Source organism: Oncorhynchus nerka, linkage group LG5, assembly GCF_034236695.1.
Source record: "Oncorhynchus nerka isolate Pitt River linkage group LG5, Oner_Uvic_2.0, whole genome shotgun sequence".
Taxonomy (NCBI): Eukaryota; Metazoa; Chordata; class Actinopteri; order Salmoniformes; family Salmonidae; genus Oncorhynchus; species Oncorhynchus nerka.
Genome location: NC_088400.1, coordinates 27813365 through 27829336, shown reverse-complemented (window position 1 = coordinate 27829336; position 15972 = coordinate 27813365). Strand labels below are relative to the sequence as shown.

General features: G+C 44.6%; 1 protein-coding gene across 3 annotated transcripts in view; it reads left to right on the top strand.

Annotated features, from left to right (window-relative positions):
• The window catches only part of LOC115129312 (protein FAM13B-like), a 64111-nt gene that overhangs the window by 9782 nt on the left and 38357 nt on the right, over window positions 1–15972 (top strand). For all 3 annotated transcript variants that reach the window (XM_065018505.1, XM_065018506.1, XM_029659522.2), the window contains exons 2-5: window positions 9864–10025; window positions 10809–10989; window positions 14050–14262; window positions 14472–14649. In XM_065018505.1, the coding sequence (XP_064874577.1) occupies window positions 10839–10989; window positions 14050–14262; window positions 14472–14649 (542 nt within the window). In that variant the 5' untranslated portion in view covers window positions 9864–10025; window positions 10809–10838. The remainder of the gene's footprint in view (window positions 1–9863; window positions 10026–10808; window positions 10990–14049; window positions 14263–14471; window positions 14650–15972) is intronic.

The following is a 15972-nucleotide window of genomic DNA, read 5'->3' as shown; positions in this document are numbered from 1 at the left end:
CATTTTAAAAATCTGACTTGTTGCCTGGATTCACAACGAGTGTAGCTTTAATTCGATACCCTGCATGTGTATTTTAATGAACTTTTGAGTTTTAACTAATACTATTAGCATTTAGCGTAGCGCATTTGCATTTCCAGAGCTCTAGTTGGGACGCAAGCGTCCCGAGTAGAAGCAACAGGTTAATAAACCAATTAGGCACATTTGGGCAGTCGTCTTTACAAAAGTTTGATCCGAAATGCAATGGTTCATTGGATCAGTCTAAAATTATGTCCATACACTGCTGCCATCTAGTGACCAAAATCGAAATCCCCCCCCTGGGCTGGAATAATACATTATGGCTTTTCTCTTGCATTTCAAAGATGGTACCAAAAAAAAAACGTTTTTTTTCTTTTCTTCTTTGTATTATGTTTTACCAGATCCGATGTGTTATATTCCCCAACATTAATTTCCCATTTCCACAAACTTCAGTGTTTCCTTTCAAATGGTATGAAGAATATCCTTATATCCTTGCTTCAGGTCCTGGGCTACAGGCAGTTAGATTTGGGTATGTCATTTTAGGCCCCCCCCCCCCCCCCCCCCCCAAAAAAAAAAATTAAACGGGCGGATCCTTAAGAGGTTTCAATCAATAAGGGATCATAGCTTTCACCTGGATTCACCTTTTATTTAACTAGGCAAGTCGGTTAAGAGCAAATTCTTATTTTCAATGACTGCTTAGGAATAGTGGGTTAACTGCCTTGTTCAGGGGCAGAACAACAGATTTTTATCTTGTCAGCTCGGGGATTCGATCTTGCAATCTTTCGGTTACTGGTCCAACGCTCTAACCACTAGGCTACCTGCCGCCCATAAATTTTAGAATGGCAGGACAGGAACATCAAGTCACTAAGTGCACAACCTCCTGCCATGTGAGATTGTTGTTGCTAGAGGATTGTTTTGTAATGGAAACGGGCCAAGCATAACCAAATCTGGTCAGATTCCCTGTCGAGCCTAGGACAGGACATCCAAAAAGCCTGAAACCGATGAGTGTGAAACTAACCTGCTAACCCAAGAGGTTCTCTCAACAGAAAAAGGTGAGCCTTAGAATAACTACCCTTGCCTGGGTAGGCCTATATCCAAAGGGGTACAGGCCTATCTTGTGATCAGATGCTTGTAGAAGATGCGTTGAGGTGTCCTGTACTTTAAACCTGCTGAATGTCTCTGTTCAGATTTTTTTTTTTTTATCATTTATTTTTTACATTTTTATATATAGCCCTTCGTACATCAGCTGATATCTCAAAGTGCTGTACAGAAAATCAGCCTAAAACTCCAAACAGCAAGCAATGCAGGTGTAGAAGCACGGTGGCTAGGAAAAACTCCCTAGAAAGGCCAAAACCTAGGAAGAAACCTAGAGGAACCAGGCTATGTGGGGTGGCCAGTCCTCTTCTGGCTGTGCCGGGTGGAGATTATAACAGAACATGGCCAAGATGTTCAAATGTTCATAAATGACCAGCATGGTCGAATAATAATAAGGCAGAACAGTTGAAACTGGAGCAGCAGCACGGCCAGGTGGACTGGGGACAGCAAGGAGTCATCATGTCAGGTAGTCCTGGGGCATGGTCCTAGGGCTCAGGTCCTCCGAGAGAGAGAAGGAGAGAATTAGAGAACGCACACTTAGATTCACACAGGACACCGAATAGGACAGGAGAAGTACTCCAGATATAACAAACTGACCCTAGCCCCCCGACACATAAACTACTGCAGCATAAATACTGGAGGCTGAGACAGGAGGGGTCAGGAGACACTGTGGCCCCATCCGAGGACACCCCCGGACAGGGCCAAACAGGAAGGATATAACCCCACCCACTTTGCCAAAGCACAGCCCCCACACCACTAGAGGGATATCAACCACCAACTTACCATCCTGAGACAAGGCTGAGTATAGCCCACAAAGATCTACGCCATGGCACAACCCAAGGGGGGGCGCCAACCCAGACAGGATGACCACATCAGTGAATCAACCCACTCAGGTGACGCACCCCTTCCAGGGACGGCATGGGAGAGCCCCAGTAAGCCAGTGACTCAGCCCCTGTAATAGGGTTAGAGGCAGAGAATCCCAGTGGAAAGAGGGGAACCGGCCAGGCAGCGACAGCAAGGGCGGTTCGTTGCTCCAGAGCCTTTCCATTCACCTTCCCACTCCTGGGCCAGACTACACTCAATCATATGACCCACTGAAGAGATGAGTCTTCAGTAAAGACTTAAAGGTTGAGACCGAGTTTGCGTCTCTGACATGGGTAGGCAGACCGTTTCATAAAAATTGAGCTCTATAGGAGAAAGCCCTGCCTCCAGCTGTTTGCTTAGAAATTCTAGGGACAATTGGGAGGCCTGCGTCTTGTGACCATAGCGTACGTGTAGGTATGTACGGCAGGACCAAATCAGAGAGATAGGTAGGAGCAAGCCCATGTAATGCTTTGTAGGTTAGCATTAAAACCTTGAAATCAGTCCTTGCTTTGACCACAGCCTAAATCAGCTGTCTATCAGGCCAGGGGATTTCTCTGCTTGGTTTGAGCTCTCCTCCTGGTCTTGGTTTGCCACTCCTTTCCATCACTGTCCCTGGCAGCGTAGATGGACAGTCGTGAACCAGGTGGTGTCACCGGTATGAATTATCCCCTCCACATACTGTAGCTGTTGTGACTGTATATCACTTTGTATTGAGTGAAAGTGTTCCTATGTCTTTAGGCTTATATCTTGTTGTGATAACTAGACTTGTTTAGCTTTATAAGTGAAATGTTAGAACCTGATATAGTCTGTCTGTAGGCAGGGAAGTGTTTGACAGCAGAAGATTAACATGTTGGGATGAAGCACCATCTGACAACTGCTACATTGAGGCCATTTTGTTTTCCTGTTGATTGAGTGGAGAGAGCAGTGGAGTTGAAGGCACAGGATTTTTCTTAACTTCTTAAAGCGTTGTTGTTTAAGGGCTTGTATTTAAGCATTTCACTTATGTAAGTCTGTATTTGATCCCACTATGTATGAAGCACAGCAGACTTCCAAGCCTTCTGTACCAGTAGGATTCAAAGCTTTGGATGCTTCTTTGATGCTCTTAGAGGGCGACTTCAATTTAAATGTTTTGTCAATTCAGGAAATTACTTTAAAAATGTTCCATCTGGAAAATTCTGTATGTATTTACAGTTTGTTTCAAATGATTATCCTGTTCTATCTTGAGTTAGTGTATTTAAAATGGAATGATCCCACTACTGCTCATGGAGATGGATTCTGTTGTAACATTCCAGACTTTGATCTGCCTAGTGTTATGTTAACTGCCTCTTGTCACAATGACTCATGCCTTGGTGAGGCACTTACCATTATTACAATTCAGTTGTTACTTCCTTTGAGCCCTCTCGGCAAGATGGCAAAGGGAGCTTCTGTCTGCAACGTCATTCTGTATAGTTTTGTCATTGTCTTGATTTTAGTAGGTTCAGGTGAGGTTAGGGTCATTTTGCGTTAGGTATTAAATTCACACCCACAAATATCCAGCTGTTGTTTTGAAAAAGCTTTGCCTATGTTTTAAGGCAGTGGTTTCCAACTCCAGTCCTCTTGTACCCCCAACAGTACATGTTTTATTGTAGTCCCAGACAAGCACACCAGAAGCTTTTTCCATATCATTGATTTGACAATGGTGTTTTTTTTATGCTGATTTTATTTTATTTGCACAAGAGGTGATAAAGTCGATGCTTAATCAATAGTCAGAATGTCATTGTTTTAAGGCAAGCAGACCAACACGGCTAAGGCGCAGGCATTTCATGTCTACACCCACACCTCAAGCCTTCACAGATGGCTGACATCCGTATCAAAGATGGAATTTGTATGCAAATTCAACAATATGATTCGCTCTGCCCATGCTCAGACAGTAAGATGGCATTGTGACTGTATGAGACACTGCAGTAGCGGGAAGGCACACTAGGTACCAACTAGAGGTCGACCGATTAATCGGAATGGACGATTTAATTAGGGCCGATTTTCAAGTTTTCATAACAATCAGAAATCTGTATTTTTGTGCGCCGATTTGCCAATATTTTTTTAATTTTTAATTTAATTTTTTAAAATATATATATATATATACATACACACCTTTATTTAACTAGGCAAGTCAGTTAAGAACACATTCTTATTTTCCATGATGGCATAGGAACGGTGGGTTAACTGCCTCGTTCAAGGGCAGAACGACAGATTTTCACCTTGTCAGCTCGGGGGATCCAAACTTGCAATCTTACAGTTAACTAGCCAACGCAATAACGACCTGCCTTTCTCTCGTTGCACTCCACAAGGAGACTGCCTGTTACGCGAATGCAGTATGCCAAGGTAAGTTGCTAGCATTAAACTTATCTTGTAAAAAAATAATCAATCATAATCATTAGTTAACTACACATGGTTGATATTACTAGATATTATCTAGCGTGTCCTGTGTTGCATATAATCTGACTGAGCATACACGTATCTAAGTATCGGTGGTGGCAGAAGCAGGCGCATAAACATTCATTCAAACAGCACTTTAGTGCGTTTTGCCAGCAGCTCTTCGTTGTGCCTCAAGCATTGCGCTGTTTATGACTTCAAGCCTATCAACTCCTGAGATGAGGCTGGTGTAACCGAAGTGAAATGGCTAGCTAGTTAGCGTGTGCTAATAGCGTTTCATACTGTTCCACTGGCAATACTAAAGTGCCTATTAGAACATCCAATAGTCAAAGGTTAATGAAATACAAATGGTATAGAGGGAAATAGTCCTATAATTCCTATAATAACTACAACCTAAAACTTCTTACCTGGGAATATTGAAGACTCATGTTAAAAGGAACCACCAGCTTTCATATGTTCTCATGTTCTGAGCAAGGAACTTAAACATTAGCTTTCTTACATAGCACATATTGCACTTTTACTTTCTTCCCCAAACACTTAGTTTTTGCATTATTTAAACCAAATTGAATATGGTTCATTATTTACTTGAGGCTAAATTGATTTTATTGATGTGTTATATTAAGTTAAAATAAGTGTTCATTCAGTATTGTTGTAATTGTCATTATTACGATTTTAATCGGTATTGTGTTTTTTTGGTGTTCGGCGTTGAAAAATCGTAATCTGTCGACCTCTAGTTCTAACCAGTTGTCTGTTTCCATATGCTTACTCAGTAAGATCTACAGAACAATCTATTGCCAACCTGTATACATGTATATAAGCACTGTAACCTGAAACTTATGTACAGGCAGCCCAATTCTGATCTTTTTTTTTCACTAATTGGTACTTTGACCATTCAGATCAGCTCTTCTATGAAACTATGTGAATGGTCAAAAGAGCAATTTGTGGAAAAAAGATAAGAATTGGGCTGCCTGTGTAAATGCAGCCTCTGCCACCATGGCCTCTGGTTTAAATAACAAGCCCTTCTCATTCCTATCCCTTAACTTCTTGGCGCACCCATCCCGTTAGCGGGATCATTTTCGTCAACATCCGCTGAATTGCAGAGCGCCAAATTCAAATTAAATTACTAAAAATATTACATTTTCATGAAATCTCAAGTACAATATAGCAAAACACAGGTTAGCTTGTTGTTAATCCACCTGGCATGTCAGATTTCAAAAAAGCTTTACAGCAAAAGCTATCCAAGTGTTTATGTTAGGACATCTCTCTCAGCACACAATATTAAACAGCTAGCAGCCAAGTAGATTGGTCACGAAAGTCAGAAAAGCAATAAAATGAATCGCTTACCTTTGATCTTCGGATGTTTGCACTCACGAGACTCCCAGTTACACAAATGTTCCTTTTGTTCGATAAAGATTATTTTTATATCCAAACACCTCCATTTGGTTGGCGTATTTTGTCCAGAAATCCACAGGATTTTCGTTTGCCAAACTAAAATTCCAAATAGTATCCGTAAAGTTCGTAGAAGCATGTCAAACGTTTTTATAATCAATCCTCAGGTTGTTTTTACAATAAATAGAGGATTCAGGAAAAACAGAACTTCCTGCTTAGATCATTTCTGTTATACTCAGACAATATTTTGACAGTTTTGGAAACTTTAGAGTTTTCTATCCTAATCTGACAATTATATGCATATTCTGGGCCTGAGAAATAGGCAGTTTCATTTGGGTACGTTTTTCATCCAAACATCAAAATACTGCCCCCTACACTCAACAGGTTAAAGTATCTAGTTATTAACGCTATGGGAGGATCAGGCAACAGTAGCATAGTCTCCCTGGCCCATCCCTACTACCCCCTGTTGTATCTCTCGCTCTACCTATATTATTGACACTCAATTAGAAAGTAGTAGTCCATTGGCAATAAGAGTTCAACCTCAGGAAGAGCATTCGGGTCAACTTGTAGTGTTGACATTGCAGACAGGGTCTCTCTGTCAAAGTCCTCCTAACCTATATCCTTCTCCCATCTTCCCTCCAGTCAATACCACACTGCCCTGTTGTGAAACCTCTGTCAACGTCTCCTGTTCTCTTTCAATGCCAGTACCACTGAGAGGTTAGGTGAGGCAGTACTTTGTGGTCACCTCAGCCCTACAATAGTAATCTGGCGAGGTGGAAGTCAATGACTTGGGTGTGTTTTAGTCATCATACCTCGTCTCCGTTGTGCTCTCTACTTGTTTTCAACACAACCCCTTCATCACTTCTGGAGATCAGATAAGAGAAAATCACATGTTGGTGTTTGAATAAGGTATTGATAGTGTAATGGATTGGAACTCGAGTCTCAATGGAGTCGTGAGCTTCTCAAATGACCATAACCTGTCACACTCCCAGGATTTCAGCAGATTAAGTTCAAATTAAGTAGCATCGAATAGCCCCCGTGATATGCAACTTTTCAGGGAAGTTAGGAACAAATATACACAGGCAGTTAGAAAAGCTAAGGCACGTTTTTTCAAACAGAAATTTGCATCCTGTAGTACTAACTCAAAAAAGTTCTGGGACACTGTAAAGTCCATGGAGAATAAGAGCACCTTCTCCCAGCTGCCCACTTCTCTGAGGCTAGGAAACACTGTCACCACCGATAAATCCACTATAATTGAGAATTTCAATAAGCATTTCTCTATGGCTGGCCATGCTTTCCACATGGCTACCCCTACCCCGGTCAACTGCCCAGCACCCTCCACAGCAACTCTCCAAAGCCCCCACCATTTCTCCTTGACCCAAATCCAGGTAGCTGATGTTCTGAAAGAGCTGCAAAATCTGGACCCCTACAAATCAGCCAGGCTAGACGATCTGGACCCTCTCTTGCTTAAATTATCTGCCGAAATTGTTGCAACTCCTATTACTAGCCTGTTCAACCTCTCTTTCATATCGTCTGAGATTCCCAAAGATTGGAAAGCTGCCGCGGTCATCCCCCTCTTCAAAGGGGGTGACACTCTAGACCTGCTACAGACCTATATCTATCCTACCCTGTCTTTCTAAGGTCTTCGAAAGCCAAGTTAACAAACAGATTACTGACCATTTAGAATCCCACCATACCTTCTCCGCTATGCAATCTGGTTTCAGAGCTGGTCATGGGTGCACCTCAGCCACGCTCAAGGTTCTAAACGACATTATAACCGCCATCGATAAGAGATATGACTGTGCAGCCATATTCAACGACCTGGCCAAGGCTTTCGACTCTGTCAATCACAACATTCTTATTGGCAGACTCAACAGCCTTGGTTTTTCAAATGATTGCCTCGCCTGGTTTACCAACTACGTCTCTGATAGAGTTCAGTGTATCAAATCGGAGGGCCTATTGTCTGGACCTCTGACAGTCTCTATGGGTGTGCCACAGGGTTCAATTCTCGGGCCGATTTCTCTTTTCTGTATACATCAATGTTGCTTTTGCTGCTGGTGATTCTCTGATCCACCTCTACGCAGAAGACACCATTCTGTATACTTCTGGCCCTTCTTTGGACACTGTTAACTAACCTCCAGACGAGCTTCAATGCCATACAACTCTCCTTCCGTGGCCTCCAACTGCTCTTAAACGCAAGTAAAACTAAATGCATGCTATTCAATCGATCACTGCCCGCACCTGCTCGCCCGTCCAGCATCACTACTCTGGACGGCTCTGACTTAGAATACGTGGACAACTACAAATACCTAGGTGTCTGGTTAGACTGTAAACTCTCCTTCCAGACTCACATTAAGCATCTCCAATCCAAAATTAAATCTAGAATCGGCTTCCTATATCGCAACAAAGCATCCTTCACTCATGCTGCCAAACATACCCTCGTAAAACTGACCATCCTAGCGATCCTCGACTTCGGTGATGTCATCTATAGAATAGCCTCCAACACTCTACTCAACAAACTGGATGCAGTCTATCACAGTGCCATCCGTTTTGTCACCAAAGCCCCATACACTACCCACCATTACGACCTGTACGCTCTCGTTGGCTGGCCCTGGCTTCATACTCATCGCCAAACCCACTGGCTACAGGTTATCTACAAGTCTCTGCTAGGTAAAGCCCCGCCTTATCTCAGCTCACTGGTCACCATAGCAGCACCCACTCGTAGCACGCGCTCCAGCAGATATATCTCACTGGTCACCCCCAAAGCCAATTCCTCCTTTGGTCATCTTTCCTTCCAGTTCTCTGCTGCCCATGACTGAAATGAATTGCAAAAATCTCTGAAGCTGGAGATTCCCATCTCCCTCGCTAGCTTTAAGAACCAGCTGTCACAGCACCTCACAGATCACTGCACCTGTTCATAGCCCATCTGTAAACAGCCCATCTATCTACCTCATTCCCATACTGTATTTATTTATTTTGCTCCTTTTGCACCACAGTATCTCTACTTGCACATCCATCTTTTGCACATCTACCATTCCAGTGTTTAATTGCCATATTGTATTTACTTCGCCACCATGGCCTATTTATTGCCTTAACTCCCTTATTTGACCTTATTTGCACTCACTGTATATAGACTTTTTCTTTTTTTTCTACTGTATTATTGACTATGTTTTGTTCTTTCAATGTGTAACTCTGTGTTGTATGTGTCGAACTGCTATGCTTTATCTTGGCCAGGTCGCAGTTGCAAATGAGAACTTGTTCTCAACTAGCCTACCTGATTAAATAAAGGTGAAATAAAAAATGTTTTAAAAAGTTGCAGCGATGAGACAAGACAGTAACTACCACTAATTGGAGACCACAATTGGGGAGAGAAAGGGGTAAAAAAAAAAAATAAGACTGTTTAAATATGTAATCTGTGAATGCCTGAAATCAATTATCTTGTTGTTGTTAACCAAATGATGTTGCTACTGTGAGACTGTGACATACAGGCATGACTGATGGCATGAAAAACCCATGTTTTATGTTGGCAAGAAATAGTCATGAATGTTCATAAAATATGCTGTGCATATATCAGCACATCTCTTCATTTTAGATAAAAGATTATCACTTATCTTAGGTAAAAAAATGAAATGTGTTTATATGAGGGTAGCCTTTGAAATGTGGAACTTACACAATTGTCAACAACTTAAAACAAACAATAAAACATCTGATTGTCTTAATAAAAAGCTTATGGATATAACGACTAGATTAATTAGTTGAAACAAACAAGCAGAAAATGTCCGTACTTTTAAAAATTTGAATCCAAATATGAAAGTGGGCTTGATGGGTATGAAAGCTCCTAACCTGCTGCGTAAATTCTCCTAACCTGATAGGAAATTTCAATTTTAACATAAGTTGTATCCCATCTAGACAACCCTATAATGGTCCCACATGATCTTGCCTCCTACCTGCCTTCCATCTTTGAGGACATGTATTTTCATTGTTCGAGCGACCATTCGACTATCTTCTCAATATAATAGAACGTCTTGGACCTAACGAAGCAGCTTCTTTCAAACACTTTATTTTTTAATCTCCATTTTCTCCTGCAGCTTAGCTACTGAAGTCCTGATCAGGATTCGCGGTCTGTCAATGAGGAACTACAGGCTCATCTTTTGCCATAACCTGAAGCAGCCATAGATGACCATTCGATTCACTGCTAGTGAGTGGTGCTGAAGATAAGGTGAACTACTGGGTGTTGTAAGTGCTGAACGGTGAGTACAACAACATTATAGGTTTGTGTGAGCATTGAGCTAACATTTTTGTCCACATGTTTAGAACAAATGGAGAGCCACAACACACTGATGTGGTTGAATAGAGGCTGCAGTCAGTCATTGATGTGTGAATGGGTCAGATCTGGATTTGTTTTCAGACTAATATGCCCTAGGCTGACCTGTATTATAAACTGGGTGGTTCGATCCCTGAATGCTGATTCGCTGATCGTATACCACGGGTATGACAACACTTATTTTTACAGCTGTAATTATGTTGGTAATCAGTTTATAATAGCAAATATGCAACTCTGGCGTTTAAGTTCTGTATCCAGGCACTGTGCGTAAGAACAGCCCTTAGCCGTGGTATTTTGGCTGTATACCGCACCCCCGAGCCTTATTGCTTAAGTAGAGCCATTCTTTAGGGAGGTCGCTGGCCTGGGTAGTGTGTGTTTGTTTAATAGGGCACAGAACACTGAAACCATCACTGAAATGTGGCCTAGCTAGCGCTCCAAGCCCAAGCACCTGCTCCCATTAACATTGTAACTGTCTATGCTTGTTCTGATGGCTGTCAGACACATGCACATGACACTAATTAATAACCCACTCACTCCGAGCTAGCTGGAACCTGATAACGACTACACTGGCTCAGCGCTAGCTGGGTCTGATAACCACACTGGCTGCCCTGTGTGTTTAGATATGTATGTTGGATGGAGAACACAGCCCGTGACAGTGTCTCTCCCTCTGTCTCTCTCTCCGGTGTGTTTGGCGGTGGCGGACATCCAGACCTTCGGAAGCAGCTCGGCTGTGGAAGCGATGAGGAAGAGCCTCTCTCCTTCCCCCAGCAACTCCCTGACACCAGCCAGGGTTTTTGGGGTTCCCCTAGATGAGGTGCAGCAGAGCGGCCAGCCAGGCCAGGAGGTCCCCCTACTGGTCAAGCACATCGTAGAGTACGTCGAAGAGCATGGTGAGTGGAACATTCACAAGCTGTATTTCTAACTAGAGACTCATTCCTCAGGCATCAAACGGGAGCCAGTACTTTGTCCAGTAGTTTATTTCCTGGTTGTCTATCGACCGAGAGCAACACAAGAGAGCTGCACAGATTGGACCTCCAAAATACATGCTCTCTCTCTGGCAAATGAATCACCTCATTGAGCATCACATTTACCTTAATGTATATTTCTATGTGCACTGTAAATCCCATTATTCTGCCACTGTCTTGTTTTATATCGTCGGGGATTGTTTTGACAATTCTCTCCGGTACTTTAGATGAACATGTACCTGTTGTCATTTCAGCCTCTATCAATCCCCACTGGCGACACTTCGACCTGTCGTTATTTCAGCTTCTGTAATCAATCCCCACTGGCGACACTTCGACCTGTCGTCATTTCAGCCTCTATCAATCCCCACTGGCGACACTTCGACCTGTTGTCATTTCAGCCTCTATCAATCCCCACTGGCGACACTTCGACCTGTTATCATTTCAGCCTCTATCAATCCCCACTGGCGACACTTCGACCTGTTGTCATTTCAGCCTCTGTAATCAATCCCCACTGGCGACACTTCGACCTGTCGTCATTTCAGCCTCTGTAATCAATCCCCACCGGCGACACTTCGACCTGTCGTTTTCATTATCAATCCCCACTGCTTCTGTAATTTCAATCAATCCCACTGGCGACACTTCGACCTGTTGTCATTTCAGCTTCTGTAATCAATCCCCATTGGCGACACTTCGACCTGTCGTCATTTCAGCTTCTGTAATCAATCCCCACCAGCGACACTTCGACCTGTCGTTATTTCAGCTTCTGTAATCAATCCCCACCAGCGACACTTCGACCTGTCGTTATTTAAACTTCTGTAATCAATCCCCACTGGCAACGCTTCTACTTGATTGACATAACCTGCACCCTATCATCTGTGTATTTATTATTTAGGAAGAATCTGCTCATGTTCCATATAGCCTAGCCGAACTACTGGCTGAAAAATAAACATTTAGTCATGACTGTCCTCCTTGCAACACGATAAACCAAACATGTAGTTGAGAGAGCTTCTCTTCTCACATGCTTCTTCCCTTGCATAGCTTTTATTTTACCAACCTCGACTCCTTTTAAACTATGAAAGATGGGCGTTGGGGAAAAAATGAGCTAGTCAAGCCAATGCAGGCATACTGCTGCAACTCTACAGGCATAAACATCCATTCAGTTCCTATTACCATGACTGGGATTCTCACTTCCTCCTATGCATTTCAACTTGTTTTATCTCCAGGTAGCTTATCAGTCAACTAAATTCCATTTGACATCAGGTGTAATACATCACACACACCTTTCATTCACCTGCCAGTCGCCATATTAATGATACTTGTGCAGTCCAGAAATGAATGTCTGTTTGCACTCACAACGGGATGCCATCACTGTAACGTAAGACCTCTGTGAGCGTCAGGAGACCAGGCCAGTGAAATGCTGCTGGAGCCCTAGTGGGGTTTTATAGGCTGGGAGGGGAGGTGAGCAAGGAGCCTGCTGCTGGAGTCCCAGTGGGGTTTTATAGGCTGGGAGGGGAGGTGAGCAAGGAGTCTGCTGCTGGAGTCCCAGTGGTGTTTTATAGGCTGGGAGGGGAGGTGAGCAAGGAGCCTGCTGCTGGAGTCCCAGTGGGGTTTTATAGGCTGGAAGGGGAGGTGAGCAAGGAGCCTGCTGCTGGAGTCCCAGTGGGGTTTTCTAGGCTGGGCAGGGAGGTGAGCAAGGGGCCTGCTGCTGGAGTCCCAGTGGGGTTTTAAAGGCTGGAAGTGGAGGTGAGCAAGGAGCCTGCTGCTGGACTCCCAGTGGGGTTTTATAGGCTGGAAGGGGAGGTGAGCAAGGAGCCTGCTGCTGGAGTCCCAGTGGGGTTTTATAGGCTGGGAGGGGAGGTGAGCAAGGGGCCTGCTGCTGGAGTCCCAGTGGTGTTTCATAGGCTGGGAGGGGAGGTGAGCAAGGGGCCTGCTGCTGGAGTCCCAGTGGGGTTTTATAGGCTGAAAGGGGAGGTGAGCAAGGGGCCTGCTGCTGGAGTCCCAGTGGGGTTTTATAGGCTGAAAGGGGAGGTGAGCAAGGGGCCTGCTGCTGGAGTCCCAGTGGGGTTTTATAGGCTGGAAGGGGAGGTGAGCAAGGGGCCTGCTGCTGGCGTCCCAGTGGGGTTTTATAGGCTGGGCAGGGAGGTGAGCATGTGGCCTGCTGCTGGAGTCCCAGTGGGGTTTTATAGGCTGGAAGGGGAGGTGAGCAAGGAGCCTGCTGCTGGAGTCCCAGTGGGGTTTTATAGGCTGGGCAGGGAGGTGAGCAAGTGGCCTGCTGCTGGAGTCCCAGTGGGGTTTTATAGGCTGGGTATGGAGGGGAGGTGGGCAGGGGGCCTGGTCTGTGCCAGGTCACCTACCAGAGCGCTATCCCTTACAGTTACCGCCCACTGTTTTCTTTAACCAGGCAGCTCACTATGAACAAAGCCTAGTGGCAGATCTCCTCATTCACTGTGGTGGAACAACCCAGAGTTGTGGAATGACATGACAGTGTAATGATTGCGTTCTTTGTTTCCTGGTTGTGGACTTCCTTGTGTACACCCCCTGCTTCAATAGTGGTAATTGATTCAACGGACAGACCATGATGTCATCTGGCTGCTGCATCTGGAAACAGAGGAAGCCACTAACACAACCACCAACACTCACTGAAAGGGATTGTTGGTAAAATAAAATTCCTTCCTCCCCAACATTAATACGCTCTGTGATTGAGCTGGAAGTACATCTGCACAAATTGTAGTACCACTACAAATCTAGGAAATGGTGCAATTTCACCCATTTGAGAAATGACAAGTTGAGAAGTTTATTTGTGTAATTAAATCACTGTGGGATCTGTTTGAAATAGTCAAGAGGCCATTCTACTCATTCAAAGCAAATTAATGCTGTATTCAGTCCTCATTGAAATGGTCCATAGAGGATTCATTCATCAAGAACTGTTAAGCGGAGTGAGCCAGTGATTGACTACTATCCTCTGTGCCTCTGTGTTGCTCTCAGGGCGTCTGGATCTGGAGGGGCTGTTCCTGGTCAACGGTAATGCGGAGCGGGTGGAGTGGCTACGGCAGCGCTATGACTCTGGGGAGGAGGTGGACCTGGAGAAAGAGGCTGACCTGGCCTCGGCCGTCAGCCTGCTCCGTCTCTTCCTGCAGGAGCTCCCAGAACCCATCATCCCTGCAGGCATGCAGGCCCACATCCTGCAGCTCTACCAAGGTATGTTAATCTTAGTCCTCTTCATCATTCACCTCTCTACTGTCCCCTACCTCTTCATCCTCCTGTTGATGTTCTGTGGATCTGACCTGTACTCCCGATAAAGGTGATGCACATTATTCCTTCTCTAGTTTTCCACCTGCCCTCTCACCTTACTTTCTTCCCTTGGCAGCATCATCTATAAACCCTTGTTGTTGATGTGTGTTGTCCAGACTACAGCAGTGAGGAGGAGCTCGCCCGCAACATGAAGTACTTCCTCCAGCAGCTGCCTCAGGTCAACTACAGCCTGCTGCGCTTCCTGTGCCGCTTCCTGTCCAGCGTGGCCTCGCTCCAGGAGGAGAGCTGGAGCGTTGGAGCCCTCGCCGCCGTCTTCGGACCCGACGTCTTCCAGTACGACCAACAATAGTGACAGCACATCAACTAGCCATCCTAAATACCTCATACCTAAGGCCTGTAGTACTTGTTCATACCTGCAAATCCATGGCTCTTTCACTTTGCTGCCACTTTTGCTCAGAAGTGGTTATAGAGCACAAATTATATTTAATTATAAACTGGGTGGTGCGAGCCCTGAATGCTGATTTGCTGAATGCCGTGGTATGAGACCGTATGACACAAATAGTTTTACTGCTCTAATTATGTTTGTAACCAGCCTAGTGGTTAGAGCGTTGGACTAGTAACTGAAAGGTTGCAAGTTCAAATCCCCTGAGCTGACAAGGTACAAACAGTGAACAGGCAGTTCACTATTCCTAGGCCGTCATTGAAAATATGAATTTGTTCTTAACTGACTTGCCTAGTTAAATAAAGGTAAAATAAAAAATAATGACAATAAGGCACCTCGGGGGTTTGTGGTATACAGTATGGCCAATATACCACGGCTAAGGTCTGTATCCAGGCACTGTGCGTTGCGTTGAGCAAAAGAACAGCCCTTAGCCGTGGTATATTGACAATATACCACACCCATAACGTTAATTTACATTCTGAAATAAATAACCAAACCCAGATGACACCCAGACATGTTTTGGAGACACGTGAGGAGTTGCTCTGCAAAATAATAAAATAATCTTCTAGACTCGAGATCATCTGTAGCCAATGTTCTGAAAACGGCCGTGTTCTGTTCACCCACGACTGCGTGGCCACGCACGCCTCCAACTCAATCATCAAGTTTGCGGACGACACAAGTGGTAGGCTTGAATTACCAACAATGACGAGACTGCCTACAGGGAGGAGGTGAGGGCCCTCGAGTGTGGTGTCAGGAAAATAACCTCACACTCAACGTCAACAAAACTAAGGAGATGATTGTGGACTTCAGGAAACAGCAGAGGGAACACCCCCCTATCCACATCGATGGAACAGTAGTGGAGAGGGTAGTAAGTTTTAAGTTCCTCGGCATACACATCACAGACAAACTGAATTGGTCCATCCACACAGACAGCATCGTGAAGAAGGCGCAGCAGCGCCTCTTCAACCTCAGGAGGTTGAAGAAATTCGGCTTGTCACCAAAAGCACTCACAAACTTCTACAGATGCACAATCGAGAGCATCCTGGCGGGCTGTATCACCGCCTGGTACGGCAACTGCTCCGCCCACAACCGTAAGGCTCTCCAGAGGGTAGTGAGGTCTGCACAACGCATCACCGGGGGCAAACTACCTGTCCTCCAGGACACCTACACCACCCAATGTTACAAGAGGGCCATAAAGATCATCAAGGACAACA